Source organism: Neopsephotus bourkii, unplaced genomic scaffold, assembly GCF_033783945.1.
Source record: "Neopsephotus bourkii isolate Nb327-2 ecotype Australia unplaced genomic scaffold, CSIRO-AGI_Nbou_v1 NB_719, whole genome shotgun sequence".
NCBI lineage: Eukaryota > Metazoa > Chordata > Aves > Psittaciformes > Psittacidae > Neopsephotus > Neopsephotus bourkii.
This window is the reverse complement of record NW_026901218.1, coordinates 1,025,315-1,048,361: the sequence shown is the minus strand read 5'-3', so window position 1 is coordinate 1,048,361 and position 23,047 is coordinate 1,025,315. Positions and strand designations below refer to the sequence as shown.

At 40.8% G+C, this 23,047-nt stretch overlaps 1 protein-coding gene across 8 annotated transcripts in view; it reads right to left on the bottom strand.

Annotated features, from left to right (window-relative positions):
• CFAP20DC (CFAP20 domain containing) overlaps window positions 1-18,995 on the bottom strand; it is a 66,465-nt gene extending 47,470 nt beyond the window's left edge. For 2 of the 8 annotated variants that reach the window (XM_061354238.1, XM_061354234.1), the window contains exons 1-5: window positions 16,838-16,892; window positions 11,854-11,938; window positions 9,690-9,779; window positions 9,236-9,329; window positions 5,848-5,920 (exon numbers count right to left, since the gene is read on the bottom strand). In XM_061354238.1, the coding sequence (XP_061210222.1) occupies window positions 5,848-5,920; window positions 9,236-9,329; window positions 9,690-9,779; window positions 11,854-11,874 (278 nt within the window). In that variant the 5' untranslated portion in view covers window positions 11,875-11,938; window positions 16,838-16,892. Of the gene's footprint in view, window positions 1-2,394; window positions 2,481-5,842; window positions 5,923-9,235; window positions 9,330-9,689; window positions 9,780-11,853; window positions 11,939-16,837; window positions 16,896-18,912 lie in introns of those variants that run through there. The other 6 variants (XR_009725545.1, XM_061354232.1, XM_061354237.1 and 3 more) reach the window with 6 other exon arrangements.
• Window positions 18,996-23,047: the final 4,052 nt, after the last annotated feature.

Genomic DNA, 23,047 nt, shown 5'->3' with positions numbered 1-23,047 from the left:
ACTGTAGTGACAGCACAAGGGGTAATGGGTTAAAACTTAAACAGGGGAAGTTTAGATTGGATGTAAGGAGGAAATTCTTTCCTGTTAGGGTGGTGAGGCACTGGAATGGGTTGACCAGGGAGGTTGTGAATGCTCCATCCCTGGTGGTGTTCAAGGCCAGGTTGGATGAAGCCTTGGGTGGCATGTTTTAGTGCGAGGTGTCCCTGCCCATGGCAGGGGGGGTTGAACTAGATGATCTTAAGGTTCTTTCCAACCCTAACTATTCTATGACATTTCTAACAGATACAGACCACAGCCATGATCACAAAGATAAGGTTTCCTTTAAATCGATAAAGAGGCTCATTTTTATGTTCTGTTTCATTCAAGTCTTGTGTGCAGCTGTACTGGTTTTAGCTGGTATAGAGGGAAATTTCTTCAAAGTAACATATAGAGCTGTGTTTCAGATTTGTGTTGAAAACTGTATTGGGGGAACAGAGGTGTTTTCGTTATTGCTGAGCTTACACAGCATCAAGGCCTTATCTGCTTCTTATACTGCCCTGCCAGCAAGGAGGCTGGGGGTGCAAGAAGTGGAATGGGCAGTGAGAGCACTGCTATGCGTGGCTTAGCTGCTGACTGGGGTTAAACCACAACAGTAGCACAACCTTGTTATCCCTCAGCAATTCTTCCTTATTATACCAGAGAAGAGACATTACTTTAGAGGCTGCAATCTGTATGGGGAAGTAATGATTAATTTACCTATTATTTTTGAAGAAGAATATTTCTAACAGATGGGTATTCCTCTCTAATTAGCAGTCCCTTTGAGAAGATGAGAAATTATTACAATTAACTTTCTGTCACTAGTTAGTGTTGTTAGACATAATCATATTTAAATGCTGGTGTTTACTTTGAAATTGTGAGAAAGCCCTGTAGATTTTTTTATTACTGAAAACACTTTTTTCATTAGTAAGGACTATTTGTAGCTTAGCTAATTAAATGTTCCCACCCAAAATCTGCAGACAAACACCCTAAAAGCTTCTTAGGTTTCCTTAGGTTAGCTTATGTGGGCATTACCTCCAGAGCAAGTTATACACTTGAGCTATTCTGGCAATTCAAGAGTTCAGCCAAGGGCAGTACAAAATATACTGCGAGTATGTAAAGATCAAAAAGTTCTACCAGCAGATGTAATAAAGATACAGGAGCACCTTCTTGTTTCCCTACAGTCATTACGATCATTATGCATATCAAACAAAGCCCATAAGCCTTCCAGAACTTCTTGATTCTTTCCTCTGCCCTGGAGACCATCCAATGTTTAACCTATATAACATAACCTTCGTAACATGGGTTGGCAAATAAAAACACAGTCTACTAGCTGTTTCACTTTACAAGACTAGCAGTTAGTCTAGTCCCATGCACTTCAAAGGCAAAACCTTCACTAGTGTGCCAGGGGAAGAACATTACATCCTCACCACTGCTATCATTTGACATAGCAGATTTCAGAATCATCAGCACATATTTATGGATGTATGGATAATAACATCAAGCCCTTGAAAAGTTATTTCATCAGAAGACCTCAAAGTTTCTGACATGGTGGACTTGATCCTACTTTTCAAGATTTACTTTTATTCATGACTTTGCTTCTCATACGCCCTTTGATGGAAAAAACTATGGATGTAGTTTTCAGAAATCTCCACTCTGTCTAAACCTTTATATGAGATTAAGGTAATAAGGAACTCTAAAGAACTGAAGTAGTGATTGCTTGAAATCCCTAAGTCTCCTTGCTATGTGTAGAGCTAAGCAACTATCCTTAGGAACCACACAGTTGCAATAACCTGAGTGCTGAAGCACAAATACTATTCCTGCTGAATCTCAAGCTGTGTAATTCTCAATGCAGAATGTTGCTTTAGATGATGCTACAACAGAGAGGTAGGTGCCTAGACTGAAGTAATGCATATCTCCAAACAACTGGTAATAAAAACTGAAATTCACTTTATAATATTAGTTCAGTATGTTTATATTTTATTATCTATATTAATAGCTTTATCTTTCTCTCTCCTGAAAAATATTAGGTACCTCAGCAATAAAAAGGCCATTAGTAAAGGTACAGCTCAGTTACATTCCAAAGTGCAGTGCAGTACTGAGCACTTCCATTTAGATAAAAATACACACACATTTATATCCGACCCTGTTATGCAAGTCTAAAATAAGATTGTTCTTGTGATGGTATGTGTGTTGTAAAGAAGCATCAAACCTTAGATATATAGTTACAATCAAACCTAAAGAGATTTAAGATTTATGTTAATAATTACATTTAAGACAATAAAGATATTTATATAGTACAGGAAAAAGTAGGTGCAACATTTGAATAACTGGCAAAATTGGAAAAAAATGGTCTTAAAATTCTGTAAAATCATTTACTTCCTGGAAGAAGAGTTGGTGTAACTTTCAGACTTCAGTTGCATTGCTTCTTGGAAAAGAAACCAAGGGGCTGATGAAACTCTCTTCTGAAATAATTCAGACAACAGGAATTAGACCATTTGAACTCCCACTTATAAAATGATACAAGAATACTTGTGGTGAAACTCAACTTTTTCCTGTTATCAAAAAGCACGACCTATGCTAAACCTACAAAGGCAAGAAACATCTGCAGCACCCATCTTGATTTTCAAAGATGTACTAAAAAGACCTATACAGGAGTTAAAGTATTTTTATTATGTCTTTGCTTGAGTATTTATACCTAAGGGTCAGACATGTGCTAGAAAAGTAACGAGACCATGTTGAGAAAAATGAAGTAGTCAACAGGAAAATCAACCTAATTTATAATAATATTCCTGTGATCAGCAGGTGCATATATCTCCCAGCTACAGTCATTAACTGCATTCATTTCACACTTAACATCTACATTTGCAAACCATTTGAAAGCAAAATTACCTTCCAATTCAATTTTCAATTTTATTTTATATTTTCAGCTTTGACTATTCTCCTCACAATGGTAACTATACTGAGATTGCAAGTAAATGGTGACAACTACCCAAGAATACAGATAAACTAGTCTTCTCAGATTACCTATTCACATTGCTCCTGTTCACCATTTGTTAATGTTCTATTCAAGGCTTAAAATGAACTTAGAAAAAATGACGCTGGACTGCTACAGGGATGCTTTATTTATCAGGCTCACTTGTTCTTAAAATGCAAGCATTTGTCTCTTTATAAATGACTTAAACTGGAAGTTTACCAAACACGAAAACAGGTATTTCATTGATGTCGTTAAGCAAAGGGCAACTCCCACACAATTTGTTATTAATGGCAATCTCTTCGTATCCTGGTCAAAATCCAGATAAAATCCTCTGCTAAATCTTAACTATTAGTATGCTAGTATATCAATGTTCTTAGCAACTATAGTGCTATTGTCTCCACAAGTAGTATGTGTTTCAGAAACATTAGATAGTATCATCACCATCTCCATTTTAAAACATAGGAAGCCAAAGCAATGGTCAGCTGATGTCATATTTATGGATATCTGTTTCCTGAATTACTACCCATGTTGTGTTGGTACTCTAATGAAAGTGCTGACTGCAAGAGTTATTAACAAATGTTTGCTTTAACATGTATGTTAATGTCCTTTGCAAGCTATGGAATTTAACATAACCTAATACTTCTAAGAATGTTTCTGTATTTCACTCTTGCTTCACAAAGAATTCAAGTAGCCTTATACTACTAAACATCAGAATTTCAAATAATCCCTCCAACCTGTTCAATAAAGTTTACCTTCAGTCGCTATCTCAAATCTTCAGACACTCTCAGAAGTAAAACAGAATTAGCATCTCTGCCCTACTTCTAATTTTAAAAGGTTGGTCTAAGTTCTGCAAGATTGATTTTATTGTTCTGTATCTGAAAACATGCTGGGTCTTCAGATTAATATAAATAATTTATCATATCTGTCAGCAAAGCTAAAACGATGACTATGATAGCATGTACTTCACAAATTCAAGCTATTATGGTGCCTATGAATAAATGAGCTGTGCATGTAAAATCCAGTATGTGCTGGTTATCAAAAACTGGAAAGTAATAAACTTGTATTTACAGAAGCAACTGATGGAAAAAAAGGAAATACAGTACAACTATTTATATTCTGCAGCACTGTTCACAGGCCTTGCAATAAATTTTCTTATCAACAACTGCTTTAGGAACACAAACATTTTAAGCCCCTTCCCCTGCAGATTCCTATATACATAACTAGCTAAACTTTGACAGAAAACTTCTTAAACCTTATCAGGTATGTTCCACAGTATGAAACTCCACAGAGTTCCTGTTTATTCAATAAATCAAGAGCATCTCTGTGTTACAAACCCACTAAGCATCTATGTATAATCAAAAACATCACTCCTCACAGAGCAAAAAGGAGCTACAACTGTGGTTTCAGGGTTTGCTAATTCTGAGATGTCATTCCAAAGAGAGTTAGGAAAATGCCAGTTTTCAAAACAATACCTACCAACTGTGTTTGATTATTCCCAAGACTTCTAAAATTCTTCTCTCTTGCAAAATATACATGTGAACAAAAAGCAAGCACTTGCCTTAATTTTGATGAATTTCAAATAGAAAAAAAAAAATATCCCTAAACTAAATTAGTTTTAAAATACAAAGTCGTACCTTTAAATTACAGACTAAACCCTGTATGTGGGGAGGAAGAATTCCATGTGCCAGAACAGTCTGAGGAAAGCAGCTTTGTACGAAATGACCTCAGCGCACTGGTCACTGCTGGAGAACAAGTCATCCCTGAGTCAGCAAAGCACAACTCCAGCATAGAAGGCCAAGAGCACCCTGTGCTGTACATGGAAAAGCATTGCCAGCAAACCCTGGGGAGGGACCCTTCCTCACTACTCAGCTCTAGTAAGACCACAGCCGGAGTACTGGGTCCAGTACTCAGTTCTACAACAGAAGAGACATAGGCATACTGGTGCAAGTCCAGTGCAGGATAATGAAGATTCAGAGACTAGAATATCTGACTTAGGAGAGGTTCAGGGAGCTGAACAGGGAGGTTCAGTTTAGCCTTGAGAAGGTTCAAGGGGATTTCACTAATGTGTATAAATCCCTGATGGGAGGGAGTAAAGACTGAGCCACTCTCCTCAGGAGTATTGAAAGAATAGGTAAGAGGCAATGTGCAGAAATTGAAATATTCTCTGGTGAAGATATGTGCTAAATAATTTATCCTTCAAAGACTCTATCAATGTTCAGATTCTAAATTCATGTCAAATATCAAGCATGACTGTATGATTTTACCAACATGATGTAGGTTATAAATGCCCACTAACTCACAAACCACTGAGACTTAAAACCCTGCCTGAATTGTTGCAAACCCTATGAGGAATTTTAATAATTGAGTCAATTCTCACTAACATATTTATTAAAATAATAAAGCATTCCAAGATACCTCTACTTGCACAAACGCACAGAAGATAACAGAACTACCCAGCAGCATCAAGCAGCACACCATCCTGACTTAATGAAATAGATTATTCACATTATAATGAACACCACAGGGTTTCCAATGGCTTAATGTTTCTTTTGTTAATCCAGATCTTAGTTGTTTGGCTGGTTACAAAACTGAGTTGTGCTGGTTATTAGCAACTGGTGCCACTAGGGGAGCAGAATGCTGTCCAAGACTGACAATAACCGAAGTTCCATTCATGATTTTCAGTTTGCTCTGTTTTCAAGGGAATGTCAGTATTGAAAACATCCAAGAAATAACAATCTCATTAGCTTAATTCCTTACTGACTTGATAAGTCCCCGTGCTTTAATGCAAAGTCTGCTACCACAATTAATGGCTACAAACAGGCACTAAGTATTCAAGGATATTTTATGCACCTTACAGTAACTCAGTGGAGAAGTCTCGTCCCAGTGGCACAAAAATCTGAAGTGTCAGAAATCTCTGGATCAGTCCCACTAGAAATAGGGGGGAAAAAAAAAAAAAACATCAATCAATGTGCTGTGTGTGTGCAGATGCCCATTTCACCATCAAGCATTTCAATTTTGTACCATACAGCTATGCTACTGCAATGCTACTTCCCAAGGTTCACACAACATATGAACACAACGAAAACCTGAAGAAAACCAATTCAAGCTGCAATGCAAGTGTTGTTTTACAAGTCCCATCAGTGGCTTTGCTGGAATTCTCATGAAAATAAAATGCAACTTTTTTAATTTTACTTACAATTCTTGTGTTCCGAGAGCACCAAATCTCCCATATGCATTATAAAGTTAAGTAATACTTTCCTATTAAAATTATGTTACAGTCATATCAAACTTGTGCCCATGTTTGTGACAACATACATGTTCTTAAACAACTTCAAACAACTGAGCGAGTGGCTGCATGATTCCGAGTTACCAGCTGGGCTTATACCACGACAGTTCTTTTTGGCACCCAATGTGGGTCACGAAGGGTTGAGATAATGACAGACCTGACCAGAGTGTGCCGAGTCGTATCTGTGATAAGCATTTATTGTTTTGGATTAATAGTCACTCATCACAATGCTGAATTATCGGCTCGCAAAGTTGTTGCTCTTGATCTCAGAGTTTCAGTATATCGTACCTTACTTACAGCTGGTATTTTTGCTGTTTTAGTGTTTATTGGCTGGGGGGCCTGGGGTAAGCTTCTTATTTTGCTGTACTTTATGGTAATGACTTGTAATACAATAGACTCATTGATCATGAAACTGATCTTGCTTGCTTTTCCAGTGTGGTCATCACCTCTCTACGTTGCGGGGTGTTTAGCAGAAGTGTTTAGCAATCACACTTTTTTTTTTCCTCCTTGGGTGGTCAACCTATGAAGGAGAGGGTGAATCGAGTCAGTTTGCCGAGATGAAAGCCATCCAGCTGGTCCTGCACATTGATGAACGAGAAAAGTAGACAGTACTTTATACTGACTCATGGATGGTGGCAAATGCCCTGTGGGGGTGGTTGCAGCAATGGAAGCAGAGCAACTGGCAACGCAGAGGTAAACCCATCTGGGTTGCTGCACTGTGGCAAGATATTGATACTTGGGTGCAGAACCTGGTGCTGAAGGTACGCCATGTAGATGCTCATGTACCCAAGAGTTGGGCCACTGAGGAAAACCAGAACAACCAACAAGTGGATAAAGCTGATAAAACTGAAGTGGGTCACGTGGACCTAGATTTGCAACATAAGGGTGAATTACTTTTGGCCTGGTGGGCACATGACACTTCATGCCATGAGGGCAGAGATGCAACATACAGATGGGCTCGTGATAAGAGGGGTGGCTTTAACAAAGGACACTATTGCCCAGGTTACTCATGACTCTGAAACATGTGCTGCAATTAAATAAGCTAAATGGTTAAAGCCTCTTTGGTATGGAGGATGACGGCTGAAGTACAACTATGGGGAGGCCTGGCAGATTGACTATACCACACTCCCAATAACCCACCAAGGCAAGTGCCATGTGCTTACCATGGTGGAACCACGGAATGGCTGGAAACATACACTGCGCCCCACGCCACTGCCCACAACACTATCCTGGGCCTTGGGAAACAGATTTTGTGGTGACATAGCACCCCAGAGAGAACTGAGTCAGACAATGGGACTCATTTCCAGAACAACCTTATAGACGCTTGGGCCAAAGAGCATGGCACTGAGTGGGTACATCACATCCCCTACCATGCACCAGCCTCTGAGAAAGTCAAACAATACAATGGGCTGTTAAAAACTACACTGAGAGCAATAGGTGGTGGGACTTTCAAACACTGGCATACACATTTACCAAAAGCCACCTGGTTGGTCAACACCAGAGGATCTGCCAACAGGGCTGGCCCAGCCCAGTCAGAACTTTTACATAGGTAGAAGGGAAGAAAGTTCCTGTGGTGTACATAAAGAATTTGCTGGGAAAGACAACCTGGGTTATTCATGTTTCAGGTAAAGGCAAACCCACTCACGGGATTGCTTTTGCTCAGGGACCCGGATATGCTTGGTGGGTAATGCGGGAAGATGGGGATCTGATTTTTGGGAAAAACAGCCAATGAACTCAATTATATGCTGTTGCCTGTTAGGTAACACTTTCATAGCCCACCAACTAAGATGTCTTCAGGTCACCAGTGACTGGCCCTTACCTCCCTCCAACCATCATCCCAACAAAGAGTGAACTTTGATGAAACCAGATGAGCTCAGCAGCAACCAGACAAGTTACACAGTCTCATCAGCAGGCACCAATCCAACACTACACACTGTCTCTCCTGCTCTGAAAGACTATTACAAGAGGTAGAGCCCAACATCGTGGACTGGACGAACTCAGTAACTTTGTAGGGACTGGTCCATGCACTAATGAATGATATCTCTCTTTGTGTGTGTGTGCATGTGTGTGTATATATATACATATATATATATGAGACAAAGAGTGTGTATTGAAAAATGTGGGATCTGAGCGTGACATGAATGGTATGGAATAAGGAGTGGATACTGTCCTTGGTTCAGCAGCAGTCATTTTTCTCCTTCTTAGTAGCTGGTGCAGTGCTGTGTTTTGACTTTCAGCCTCGGAACAACCATGACAACACCAATGGTTTTAGTTGCTGCTCAGTAATGTTTACTCTTACCAAGGACTTTCTGAGTCTCATGCTCTGCCAGGGAGGAGGGGAAACTGGGAGGAAGCAGAGACAGGACACCTGACCCAAACTGACCAAAGAGGTATTCCATACCACAGCATGTCATGCCCAGTATATAAATTGGGGTAGTAACCCGGAAGGGCTAGATCACTGCTCAGGTCAGGCTGGGTATCGGTCGGCAGGTGGTGAGCGGTTGTATTCTCTTCCCTTGTTATTTCCTTTATCGTTATTATTATTGGTGGCAGCAGCAGTGGTTTGTGTTATACCTTAGTTACTGAACTGTTCTTATCTCAACCCGTAGGAGTTACATTCTTTCGATTCTCCTCATCTCTCTGGGAGCGAGGGAAGGAAGAGGGGAGTGAGTAAATGGCTGCATGGTTCTGAGTTATTGGCTGTGCTTAAACCATGACAGGAAGTGAACCCAGCAACACTAGGACAGCATGTATCAACAAGGATCTTCCCTTCAGCCATTACTTTAATTTCTCTACCTTTTACTTCTTTGTATCTGACCATCTAAAAAGTTAATGAAAAAACACTTTGCTACTACTGAATTATGCCCTAAGTAAGGGAGAATAGAGCAAGTTTAATATTACAATACGAGACTGTTTTAATAATCAGAACATCAGACATTAGATTCTTTGATACTTACATGTTTGTCTGGTTTCCTTTGGTAGCTGCATTTTGTTGACTTGACTGTTTCCTTCAAGTACAAAAACAAAGCCTTTTACTTCTTTATCATATTCCTACAGAAAAGAACAATAAGCAAACATAAGCATTGTGATAGAATTCTTCTCCTCACAATCAACCACACCACTATCATGCAAAGCTGAATTTTTTACATCTCAAATGGCAGATGGCAGTGCAAGTATGACAGGAGTTCAAATATCATGCTAATCAATTTTTATGGATTATGTCCTTTACTTGCATGTTTTATGAACAAATAATGCTGACAAACAGGACTCATGATCCAATGGGCCCAACTCAACCCATTAGGTAGCAGAATAGCAAAATCACTTCCTAAATATTTAAACTACAAAATTAATTTTCATTCACATTTTTTTGTTTTATACTCGTTTTATAAGTGTTTTTTTAAAAAAACTTACTTTCCATATAGCTGATGGATTGCCAGAAATCTTCCATATTGCTTCTGGGTTCTTGCCTTGAGCACTAAATATTTCAACAAATGGGCCACCCTAGGAAATGATGATGAAATGGTTTAAGGATACACCATCCAACTACATATTCAGCATTGAATCACCAATGGTCAAGATGAGTAGATAAGAACAATCCCTCCCCATATTAGGCTGTTACCACAGACAGTATTACTGATCAGTCAGACAGCAGAACATTAATAACAGCTTCTTGACTACTGCAACATAGCAGTTAAAACAGTCAATATTTGGCTGCAATGGAGAAGCAGAACATAAAATTGAAGGAATACCATGCAATGCTTTAAATTTTATTTTAGAATGTCATTTTCTAAAAAGCAAAATTACAGTAACGTTTCATGTTTTGAGATTAGTAATTTATATTTGCATATGGTTAATTTCTACCATTCACCAAATGAGGTGAGTTTTAAAACTTACTGCTAAAAAATAAGCTACTGCAGATTGAATGCTTTGTCTGATTTCCTATGGAAATGAACTTTATACAATCTGTCTACACAGGTATGTTAAAGACATTTCCCAGTAACTCCTCTACTAGTTACCAATTTCCAGCCTGATCTGACCAGTCTGGGAAACTCACAAAAATTTACCATCTTTACTGGGCCAACTTAAGTGGCCACATAGTAGATCTGACCCTACCAGTATTACCGTAAATAGGGCTGTACTCATGCTGCAGCCTTCACAAGACATCAGATCATTAATAGTGGAAAAAAATTATGAATGCCCCTACCAGGTGACAACTCCTTACACAGAGCATGTGCACTATTAGACATCAAAGAACCTAACCCCAGGCTCCTGAGGGATGCAAGTTTTATCACCTCTCCTTAGGGAATTATTTGCTTCAATATTTTTCCCATTTGATGTCACATTTTTGGTGACACCTGATGCACTCAGCCTACAGTTTGCTAAGCATTTTCTCAGCAGCATCAACCATTACAACTCTGCTGCTCTCTTCTCATTCCTAGTTGCTGCACTCCCTAATTCTTTCTGCTCAGCTGCCCAAACAATCACCCACAAGTCAGAATGAACAAGAGGGGTGAGCAGTCTTGCCAGCAAAATAAATGCTCTTCAAATTATGCTTTCAGAGAACATCAACTCTGCACCATGTACCAATCAGGCATTTTCCTCTGCTCACCCACACCTGGCATCTTCCATCCACATAGCTAACCCCAGTGACCAGACTAAGTTCTAAGGAGATTCAAAATGGCATTGCAGAAACTGCAGTCATAAAATGTATTTTAAATTTATAAAAATAAGTGGCTTTTTCTCCCATATTTACAAATACCTTTTGTTAATACTCAGCCCTTGAGTAAGCCCTCAGTTGAGGTTAAACTTACTGAACAGGACATAAAAAACTACCAGACACGGCATGAGAAGAAGCTCCTTATTGCCATGGAGGATGGCTGGACCTCATGGGTGGCCAAGGGGGAGTTAAGCAAGTAATTGTCAAACTCCACAATCAACTGGAGGGGAGTATGGAGCATCTTTTGGGGAGCACAATCCGGCAAAGCTGACAGCACCAAGGCAATGGAACAAAAAAATACTATATAAAGCTCAGATAGCCTAGGTAACAGCACCGGAAATACCAATTTCTGGTACAGACATAGAACACTGGGGACCAGTGGGGGAAAGAGCAGTTACAAGTCGGTTGCTCTCTTCGGAGGGCACTGGTGTAGAAAAAGGGAGGCAAAGCATGGTGAAAAGAAAGGCCAGGAATGTGAATTAAATGAAGCAATAGATGTTGTTACAACCCTGTGCTGGACCAAAAGTAAACCAACCCCCATTTTCTGACTATACCTGAAGTGCTGGATTTGCTCCCATGACCACTTGGGAGCAGATGATGTGCCTTTGCTGGCCAGTGAGAGCAAAGACAGACAAGAAGCCATGGGTAACAGCATGTTAGTGTCCATGCTAGGCCTGACAGCATCAGTGGCTACTTGCTATTTTATAACATTGCTAGAAAAAAATACTGAATAATGAAAAATTCCAAAACATTTTTGTTTCTGGACTTTTTGCCCACCCCACTTCCCCCCAACTAAGCCAACTTTCAGTTCTCACAGAAATTAAATTAAAAAGGGTAATAAAAACCTATTTGTTTTACCTGATACTGATTTTTAAACATTTTCCAGTTTTCACAGGCAAAAAATCAATTTCAAGCTTCTCAGACAGCAATGTCTTAAAGTTGCCTGTAAATAAAATAAAAATGAAAACCCAATCAGATATCAGAAATTTACCCTGGGCTGTTTCCTGAAACACCAGTTCAGTTTAAACTTTCAGATTTTAAGGAAAGGGAAATTTAGAAACCATGGCATTTGTAATAAGCCTATCAAAAAACGTAATTAGTATGTTGATCTTATTACTTTCATGCTGCCGCTGCACATCGAACATGGGTTGCATGACTCTGTATTTTAGACAAGTTTCCATACAAATCTCCCACTTGTTCAATTAGCATAATTATTTTTTTTTAAGAATGACTACATCAACAGCTATATTGAACTATTCTAAATTATGAACTAGATGTTTTAGAAATGCCTTTTAAAGAATGCAGTTCTAACACATGTATTTTATATATATATATATATATATATACATACACACATTCATCTTACATACGAAGCATTCATTCCGGAAAGCACCGTTTGTCCATTTTTTTCTCTGCAGCCTTACCTTTGCTATTATCTACAGCCTTTAAACAAGCCACAGCTACTGAAAATTACATGATTCATGTCTTAGAAGTAGTGGCACCGTGGAGCTAATCTCAGAGTCACCTACTGCTTTGATTCACTTGGGCAGAGCTAAATGTGAACGACCAGTAGTGCAAGAGGGGCAGAAGACAGACCCTCCAACAGCATATATTTACAATGAGTACTACCACAACTCTCAGTGGTGTACCTGTCCTTCTATAACTGAGTATTTCACAATTCACACCCCCAGGTTTTATGTATTAATTTTAAGTGAAGGAGGTAGAAAGGAAGACGCTGCTTTTACTTGGAGCAAAGCCCTTTCACTTTTGCTTTAAAAATCTGTTCCAGACTTGCCAAATGGCATGCATTTCATACACCCTCACCTATTCTGCAGTTATGTTATGCTTTATTACATCTCAGGGAAAAATATTAAAGCTAAATAAATGTAGGGATCCTGATGGAAGAGTGACTGTATTAGAAGTATAAAGTTCCAAGACTGAAAAGAGCAACTCATCTCTTTCACAGACTAGCACTAATATTCTGGTCAGGAGTCTTCTGAGACTGAAATGATACTATGTATTTTGAAAAAAACATTTAATGTGTAGCATGTGTAGGTCACTTCATTACCATACCATCCTTCAGGATTGAAAGGTAAAGCTACTTTCCAAGGTGGACAGCTACAGTATTTGTAGACACTGCTCTAGTACATGTAATACTTTTTCTTCCATGTGTTCTCATAAAGCATATCTGGCTTTCATAGGAGCCAGTCCATGAATGGCAAATCACACAGGGTTGCGAAGGAAGACACAAACAGCTCTTCATACAGTGCATGAGTGGAAGTCACCTTGATATATTAACTTGGGTTCAACACTATGCTAATACACTTTGACTCTCAGCAATGCTTATTAACTCTGGCTTCACATCACTAATTTAAATACACTGTATTGTACAGAGATAGTTCTCAGTTGGCTCTGAGCACATAAAGAACATAAATAATAAATAAATAATAAAGAACAAAAAAACGTCTGCTACTAATTAATTCTTTTTAAGTGGAAGAAGCAGGTGTCTGAACTGAAAAGTTCTCATTCGAATGATGTTTAAGTTAGTAAAGATGATCAAATAATTACAACTTCCATTAACAGGTCACAGAAAGGGTTGAGCATGTATGAAGAAGTAAGGTCTAGGAAGTATACAGTAGCAGAAAAAATAAAACTGTGCAAATGAAGGACTATAAACCTCATACCATCGCAAGGAGTCCTCAAATTGTCAGCTAAAGTTCATTGTTACAAAATGGCTTGATATTTGTCACCAATGTAGTTGGGTTTTAAACTGACATACAGGAAGCTAGTTTATTTACTAATTTGCAAAATGTATTTTATACAGACTCAGGAAACTGATGACCCTTGTAAACTTTTAGTTCATAACAAGCTAGCTCATTTTAGTGAAAGGGAAAACAGACCCAAGGTTTGTAAACTTTGTGTTGGGACAATTCATTCATACTAAGCTGATTACTGTAAACTTTGTCAGTTTGTCTTTCATAAAGGCAAAAAGTATTGCAAGCAACACTGCAATACATATTTGCCTAGATATTGCTTACTTGTAACTTTGCAATTTCCATTAAGTTACTACAAATGAAGACTACAAATTACCTTTGTTATTAAGATTGGTAGCTGCTAAAAGCATTAAGTGAATGACATTTATCATATAAGTACTAAGATAATATTAAGAAGTGCTTTCATTACGTATCAAGTATTACTGTCTTTATAGTAACCTGTAATTAAAACCAAAAGAGAACAGCCTGGAAAATTGATAGTTGCAGTCCTTTTCACCTTTCCTCCTCCAGAAATTCTAAAACTCAACCGTGGTTAAAATCCAGTGGGACTATTTTAGAAAAACCAACAGCATCTTGAAAACCAAGCCCTCAGTATTTTGCATATTTGTCAAATAAATAGACATATTTATACAGAATGCCATGAAGTAGCAGTTCACTCATTTTTCAATCACAGATCAAACTTCTTTTCTTATTGAACCACGTACTTTAGGACATCTCTCCAACTGGAAATACAAGCTTTAAGTGTCAGTCAATGACAAACCAAAAATGTAGCTTCTAAAGGTAAGTGACAACAAAAGCTATTTCTCTTTGGAAAAAAAGATTCCTGTCAGGATTTATCTTGCAAGGTCTTTATTGGTTCACTAACTCTAATCATTAGTTACACAATGTTTCCTGCATCAAAGGGGCAGCAGTCCAAAGAGGCCTCTGATCTTTCCATTCACACAAAACACTTAAGACCCTGCAAAAATATCTCCATCCTATGACTTCTTCTTATGTGTACTTTGTTGCTTTAAATTATAATGTTTCATTCAAGTATTTAAATATTTTGTGTTTATGTAGGCCCAGGAGTAAAACAGTTACAAGCAAAAGAGCATTTCACAAATAGTAAAGAGAAACCTTCTGCATCTTTAAATTATCTTACACTAAGCAGTACTCTAACCCCAATGGACGGATTCATACAGTCCCACAAACCTTCACAATCATAGTCCATTTTAAAGCAAGAGATACCTCACATAAGTATATAAATACATTTCTATCATCAATGTCCCAGTGTTGAAGAAGCTGTGTTAAGATTTTCTATTCCAAAGTCAAAAGCGTGAAGCAACATAAAGTGAATTTGCACCTCCTACTGATTTGCATTGAAAAATGACACAAACACACCTTTTTTTTTGCAGGGAACATATGCTTAGATCCAGGACTGTTAGTACATATAACTTACCATGATGGGCTCAAAGCCAGTGCTGATTTATGGTAGGCTGGGACACACCAGAGAAAGCACTTCGTTACTGATGAAGGGTTTTAGTATCTTCCAGACAAATGAATTCCACATATGGAATATTTAAAGCTGGGTCTGTAACACCACTATATATCTCAAAATACAAGTTAACATAACAAATGGCCAGAAAGACCATTAATAAGCTATACTGACATTACTGGTGTTCCTATGTGACAAGCAGCACAGACAACTTTGGAATAATTAGAAATCAAACTTATACTTAAAACGTAGCACTGTTCACACATAAAGGAAAACTGGACTTTCAGGGGAAGGTGCAGCTACACCTGGTATGCCAGGAATGCGCACTCCACAGCGGTTCCCATGGCAACACTGACAGAATGGAGCAGAGTGGAGATTCTGTGGCCACACGCTGCCCTAACACCAGCAGAGATGGGAACTAGAGGGTACTAGAAACTGATAAGCTGCATAATTGCTACCCTGAGCCTACAGCCTGTCATCTGTTGACAAACTGCTGTCCTTCGTGCGAACTTTGCTTCATTACAGTGATTTTAATAGACTATAATACAAAAACACACCTCTATCTCTAATCCTACTTGCCTCCAAAGTGAGGTCACCCCTCTTTGAGCATGCTCTTTGAATTCTTTGTGGTATATACCTTTAAAAGCAAAGCAAGAGAACTTTATATTGATAATAATAAAGGTATGTATGACTAGAATACTCAAGCTCCACCCTTAAGGTGAAAAATACTATAAAATGGACCAACAAAGAAGGAATATTGTGGAAGACACTACTGTGGATGAGTCAAGGAAAATTCAATCAGAGATCACGACTCCTGGGACGGCTCAACGGGCTGGACCTTTCCCCCCCCCATAGGGAGGCCTTTAGGTACGACTTTCACTGTACTAAGTGGCTCCCCAGGAAAACTGGGAATCTCTATACAATAGAGATTACTTTCCACCTTTTATATTTTAAAGCCAAGCTGTGCTATTCGTAACTTTATTGCGCGTTTGTATAAATTATCTGCACATGCTTTTGCAGACAGTGTATTTATCACTGGCAGTCTATAAGTACCTGTATCTGTTACTTTAACAAACTGCACTGTTTACGTAGCTAATCGTAATAGTTCTCCCATTGAACGCGACCAAATCCTTCAGTGTGGCCGTGTTAGTTCATGAGCACGATGAGCCTGAAGGTGTAGTGATATCGATCGTGACCCGACTGAGAGAGGTAAATTGGGCATCACTCAGAATCTAAGCCTAGCGGCACCCAGCCCCGATAACATCTGAGAACCAGCCGGAACGCGAGGGGGTTACTTTCTGCCATATCTTGCCTTTTGACGCGACACCAGCCCGTACACACAACTCGCAGAATTAAGAAGACAGTAACAAAACCCCAGGTCTTCTCTTCCATAAAACGCCGATCACAAAACGCTTTGACACAAAATCCACGATTCAAGCCCTGGCGTCCCCACAGACCCGTTTCCGTGCGCCACGGGCCCGGCACCCAGAGCCGGACCGGCTCCCCGCCCCTCCGCCACCAGGGCTCTCCCGCGGGCCCACCGCGGACCAGGGCTGCCGCAGCCCGAAGAGCTCCCGCCCCCGCCGCGTCTCACCTGCGGAGCGGGCAGGCCCGGGGCTCGGCGTAGGGCAAGGGAAGACCAGGTGGGCGGTGGGAACCGCTTAAAATGGCGGTGCCTGAGGCGTGGCCTCGCCCCTTAATTCGTGTTCTTTCAGCGGCGGCTCTGGCGGTCTCCTGGCTGTGGCGGCCGCGGGCCTCCCTGTCCAGCACCAAGTGAATAAAACCTGGTCACAGCTGGCACAGGAGGCAGCGCTGGCCCCCAACAGCGTCTCCCTCAGGGCACCCAAGGAAGAGGGTGGCTGTGTGAAATGGCGCTGTGGCACCCAGGCCTGTGCAGAGTCAGAGAGAACTCAACTCCTGAGGAAGGTCTGACATTTCACCCTCATTGTGTGAAGTGGGTTTGGTTTGGTTTCAGTAGGAAGCCATGAGCCAGAGCAGCCACGTCCAAGTCGTTGGCTTTTAAGGAATTAGAATGGACTTGCAGGTCTGGCATTCTCTCAGAGAAGGAAATGAGGACAGCCCCATTAGTTTAACATCACTGTCAAGAACAAGCAAACACTTACTGGTAGCGTCAAAAAACGGGAAGAAGGTCAGGGAGAACCAGTTTAATCCTGGTCATTATAATGAGATACCAGTCAAAGAAGACCTTTCCTTGAAGTGACTGCTTTTTTGATCAAGCATTTCTTTGTTAAACTTTATAGCTTTTTCACACACACACAAAAAAAAAAAGTAATGGAATACCTTTTTCTTCCTCTAATGTTTCCACAGAGAGCCCATCAGAGCATGATGAAATACATGAACTGAAAGTGCAGAGCCACTGATGGGTTCTGCAGTGTCCCAGCCCACCATCACCCTCTTCAACTTCCTTGCTTTTGCCAAGGAAGGGAATGGGTTAAATCAATTATAAGATGTATTTGGCTTTCTCATTTTACCTTGGGATCTTCAAAGAAATCACAGCCAGTGTGGCTCTATCATGCACTGGATTACACTGACTGGAGTTCTGAGGTGCTGGAGAGAGGGAAAACAATAATACTAAAACTGAGCTACAGGTTATTAAATCACAACAGTTAATAGAACAAGGACAAAAGAGAGATGATAGCAAAAGAAAGGTTAAAAAGCTCTTGAGGAGTTCTGTAGCCAATAGAAACTACATACAGTTCAGTATATACAGTTTCACCTGATCTTATCTTGAAACAGAGTGATGTGTAAAAGCCAAATTCCTTGTGGCAGGAATTAGGCCAAGGCTTGAGGAAGTAAGACATTCCAGTTAAAACTGAGATTCAGGCTCAGAGCCTAAATCTTATAAAGACATATGAAGCTTATAAAGACATATGAAGCAGCCAGTTGTGAGTGTAACATGTGGAAGCAGCTGCCTGACAGCTCAGAGCAAGATAGGGTTGCACAAGTCCCCTTTGCCAGCTACCAGAGAAAAGTGGTTTTTGACATACTGTGGGGTGATTTTATTTTTCCTCTGTTTCTTCTAGTTTTGCGGGGGGGGACGACACCATAACATATCATTTGTTGTAGACACTGTAACATCAGGAATTGGAGGTAGTGTAAGACTAGCAAGGAACCTTGTGTCATTAAATTGGGCCCACCTGGGCCTGAGCTTATCATACTTCCAAGGTCTGGTTTATTATGCTAATGTACTACCATATTATGTATGGTAATAAAACATTTTAGGCCACTGTCCAGTGTACACCCAGGCATTCTATGTCATTATCTGTAGATCCTTCTTGCCATTCCTGACTTACAGGGAAGGGAGACATGGTGTGCCTTGCTGCCTGCTTTCCCTCATTGGTAACAGCTGCTATGGAGCTCAGGCATATTTTCCCCAGTGCCAAGACAATTTTAATTTCCTTTGAGCATTCCTCCTTAGCCAGTGACCTTCCTGTGAGTGTGTTTGCCAAGATCGTGTCATGTGGGGCAATTTAACTGCGTGGTCACCATTGTATCTGCTACCCTTTGTGGGTCTCTGAAGATTTTCCAGCAGAATGTTTCCTCCTTCAGCCATGCACGTGAACTCTGACCTTTGTCTCATTTTTATTTGTACCTTCGTCTTCTGATACAAATACTGTTCAAATAAATAAAATGGAATTCATTAGTTACCCTGGCTGTCCCTATTTGATCTTGTACAAAAGAATAACTGATCCGAGAGATGCATATAATCTCTCCATCAGCTGAAGGCGTTTCTGTCAGAAGGATGGAGTATCACCTTTGAATCAGAAAACACAGCACTTTGGGGATGACAGTTCTTGGGTAAACGTGTCACGGTTTAAGCCCAGCCATAACTCAGAACCACACAGCTGCTCTCTCGCTCCCCTTCCTTCCTCCCCCCGCACTGCTCCCAGAGGGATGGGGAGGAGAATCAAATGAATGTAACTCCCACGGGTTGTGATAAAAACAGTCCAGTAACTAAGGTATAACACAAACCACTGCTGCTGCCACCAATAATAATAATGATAAGGGAAATAACAAGGGAAGAGAATACAACCACGCACCACCTGCCCACCAATACCCAGCCTGACCCAAGCACTGATCTAGCCCTTATAGATTACTACCCCCGATTTATATACTGGGCATGACGTGCTGTGGTATGGAATACCTCTTTGGCTAGTTTGGGTCAGGTGTCCTGTCTCTGATTCCTCCCAGTTTCCCCTCCTCCCTGGCAGAGTATGAGGCTCACAAAGTCCTTGGTCAGAGTGAACATTACTGAGCAACAACTAAAACCATTGGTGTTATCAGCGCTGTTCCCAGGCTGAAAGTCAAAAACACAGCACTGCACCAACTACTAAGAAGGAGAAAAAATGACTGCTACTGCTGAACCCAGGACAACATATTAAAAATGAGAATCAGCTCACAACCTATTTTCCTAACCCCTGCAAATAAATACTTCCTCTTAGAGATTCTGTAAGAATCCTTATTAGACTATTTTGTCACATGGCAATTGCCCCTGGGCATGGTGGTTATGTACTTCACACCAGATTCCGATTCATCTTTTAAGGAGTTATTTCATTTTGCAATAAATAGGGTTATATGAGTGATGATGACAGAAGGACAGCAGAAAACACCTTGCAGCACTGGCCATCAAGCTCCAGGGGTTCAGGCACTCCAGACCCACAGTCAGGCTGGAAATACTTGTCATCAGAGCACGTGTTGGCCATCCTTCTGCCAAGCCCAGGGTATGTCTGTACGCAACAAACCACAGTTAACTTAGCAGATTAATTAATATACTAACTGCCCTGTTTTGACTCTTGTGCATGTAGAGGTAGGAGGAAAACCAGCACGATTGCCAAGACAGAGCGAGCAACACAGGGCAAAACTTCACCTGAACACAGACTGGGCTTAGTGGAAGACAAAATTTGATGGGAAACTTTTGTTTCAAAAAGCTCACAACCTTCCTAGGAGACTCTGAGCAGTGGAAGACCAAAATGAGGACACAAACTCAAAAAAGCATTAGGCAAGTTGCACAGGGCAAAGAATTTGATAATAGAACTAGATGATCTTAAGGTCCTTTCCAACCCTAACTATTCTATGACTCTATGAGGAAATCAGAAGACAAGACTAGAAAGGGCTCCGAGAGGCCAGGATATATCATTGGGGTGGGCGGCAGGGAGCAGCAAGCCAGAAAAAAATCAGGTTTCTCTATACAAACCCAACCTGGATCCCTCGTTGGAGGTCTGTTTTTTTGCCCTTTAGACTTTGCAGATAGCTGACAATATGCTCTAACTGTAACAAGCCCAAATCATTCCTCCTAATAGCACTGGTATTCAGATTTATACTCTGTAGCGAGTTGGAGTCAAAGGAGTTGTGCAACAGGAACCCTGCGGCAGGACAGCCACCGTGATTCAGTGCATGTGCAGCACCAAGAAAAACCCAGCAGGCACTGAAGAGTTCCCGGAGTGATTTCCTATTCTCTGTCTAGCAATAAAGACGCAGTTACACCGGGTGGTAACTCTTAGCAGATGGTGACTTTAAAAAGTCAATTGCTGTATTGATACTTTCTGAGTTTGTTCCTTTTAATTCAGATTCTCAGTAGCATGTTCAAATGTCAGAGAACATTGTATTGCTATCTTTTATCTCCTTTGTGAGCAGAAATCTTCTTGAAGAGGTATAGGAGCTACAAGCTTGGGAGGAAAGATTGGGCTCTCCCAGTATCTACTTTATAAATGCAACAATACAATAAAAAGTAGATGCAAAAAGCCCCACTGGCTTTGTTCTCACTGGACAGTTTTAATTTCTATAGCATTTTTTAAAGATACATTCTGCCTGCAATGTAACTGTTACTGGATTGGGAAGGTCCAGCAGCAGCACAAAGGCAGGTTTTCGTCTGCTGCAAGCACAGGCAAGTTGGTAGAGTGGGGTGGGAGATCTCTCATTAATCAGCTACTACTGTAGGCAAGTAAAAATAACAGGACAGCTGAATTAGTACATCACTCACCCTCCACTGCCTTGCCGTCCCAAGGTGGGTGCCAGACCCTCACAGCAGGCAGGGTTTTGGGGCTTCACACAACTCAGACTGGCAGCCATAGGCTTTAAGGCTGCACTTCAGCATAAACTAGATTCAGGCAGACCAGAGTCAGTACCTTTGGCTCAGACTGCAAATCCAAAGCCTGTGCAACAGCTCCTGAAGGCATGAGAGCTGTTATATTGCTCTAAGCTAGTACCATGTATGGCCACTGGGTTTACCTGCTTAATCACACTTCTTTACTCATCTGAGCAAGGTGGCAATTGATACTGCTATACCTGTACATAGAAGCTACAGTCAGAAGGCTTTTCTGGTTTTCTGCAAGATGTGCATACGTGCTGTCTTTCTAATAGTGTTCTAGATGGAAACCATATCCCCAAACTCTGTAGCAAGGGAGAATGTCCAAGTCAGCATGTGCTGCTTACATTAAACTCAAAAGGATGTAGTGCTCTCCATCCAAAGAGGAACCCCTGTGAGAACAATGGGTTAGGCTCCAGGGACTTCACTCCACAGCATCCAGCAATCAAGAGACATCTGTCAATAACGACAGTATATGTTACTGCAATTTGCTGTAGCATCAGATGCCAGCAGCCCCCTGCACAACCCTATCACATACACCAGACCTGGCCTGCACAAGCTTTTCATGGGGGAGGCAAAAAAGAAGAAAATGAACCCCTGCAAAGTCCCCTCTGTGGGGCCAGAGAGCAGCTAAGGCCCCAAGCGGGGTCTGTCTCCTCCAAACTATATCCCCACCTCAATTTCACTGTGTTTCCCACTGCTGTTCCTCACATGAGCAGCCCTTAATGGCTCACTGTTATTGCAGCAAATAGCAGGAGATTTTGGAGCATTCAGATGCTGCATCCCCACAGTCCTGCTCTGGATAACCAATAAGCAAATCTGGCCAGCCTGGCATGCAGGATTACTGTGTGCTCCTTCGAATATTGCTTTTCAGCATCACAGACAATATCAGAACTGCCACAAATAAACTCACCCCACTGACCCAGCCAGGAGGACCATCACTTCCTGCTAATACATGAGTAACCTGGACAAAATAGAGAAGACAGACAAATCACATGTGTGACATGTACCCCTGCAAGCCTCTCACCATTGTGAGACATCCCCTGTGTCCCTACCATGGGGAAGCTGTACCAAAATTGGTGCTATTGTGGCAAATCAAGGAGATTCAAAGAGCTTTGGTGCAGTCACTGCTCTGCATTTCACCTCCCCTCAGAGTCTGTGTATTAACACATTAATTTATTGCACCTCATAGGCAAAAAATGGAAAGACATGCCCTGGCCAGAGGTAAAAGTCCCGAATAAAAAGCAAATGACACAGTAAACCAGCAGAGCATTCTTGAGAGCAGTGGTAAAAGTGGTCACCTCTTGTACTCAATTTATGCTGCTCTGTATCATCCAAGGCATTATATTTGCACTGACAGGGATCAGTTTAACCCCTGCCTGCAATCTAATAAAAAGGTGGCATGTTGCAAGCATGCATAATCCTTCTGCAGTGTCCTAGGAATGCGTGCCATAAAAAACTCCTGCTGCTGTTTGGTGGCCTCAGCCACTGCCTGGAATAAGTAACTCCCTGCTCTATGTCAGCAGTGGGAAGTGCTTCTGACCAGAAGCTTCTCAGACCCTCATCCCTTTATAGAATATTGAATTGTTTAGGTTTGGAAAAGACCTTTCAGATCATCAACTCCCACTGTTAACCCAGTACTGCCAAGTCCACCACTAAACCCTATCCCTAAGTGCCACATCTGTCTCTCTTTGAAGT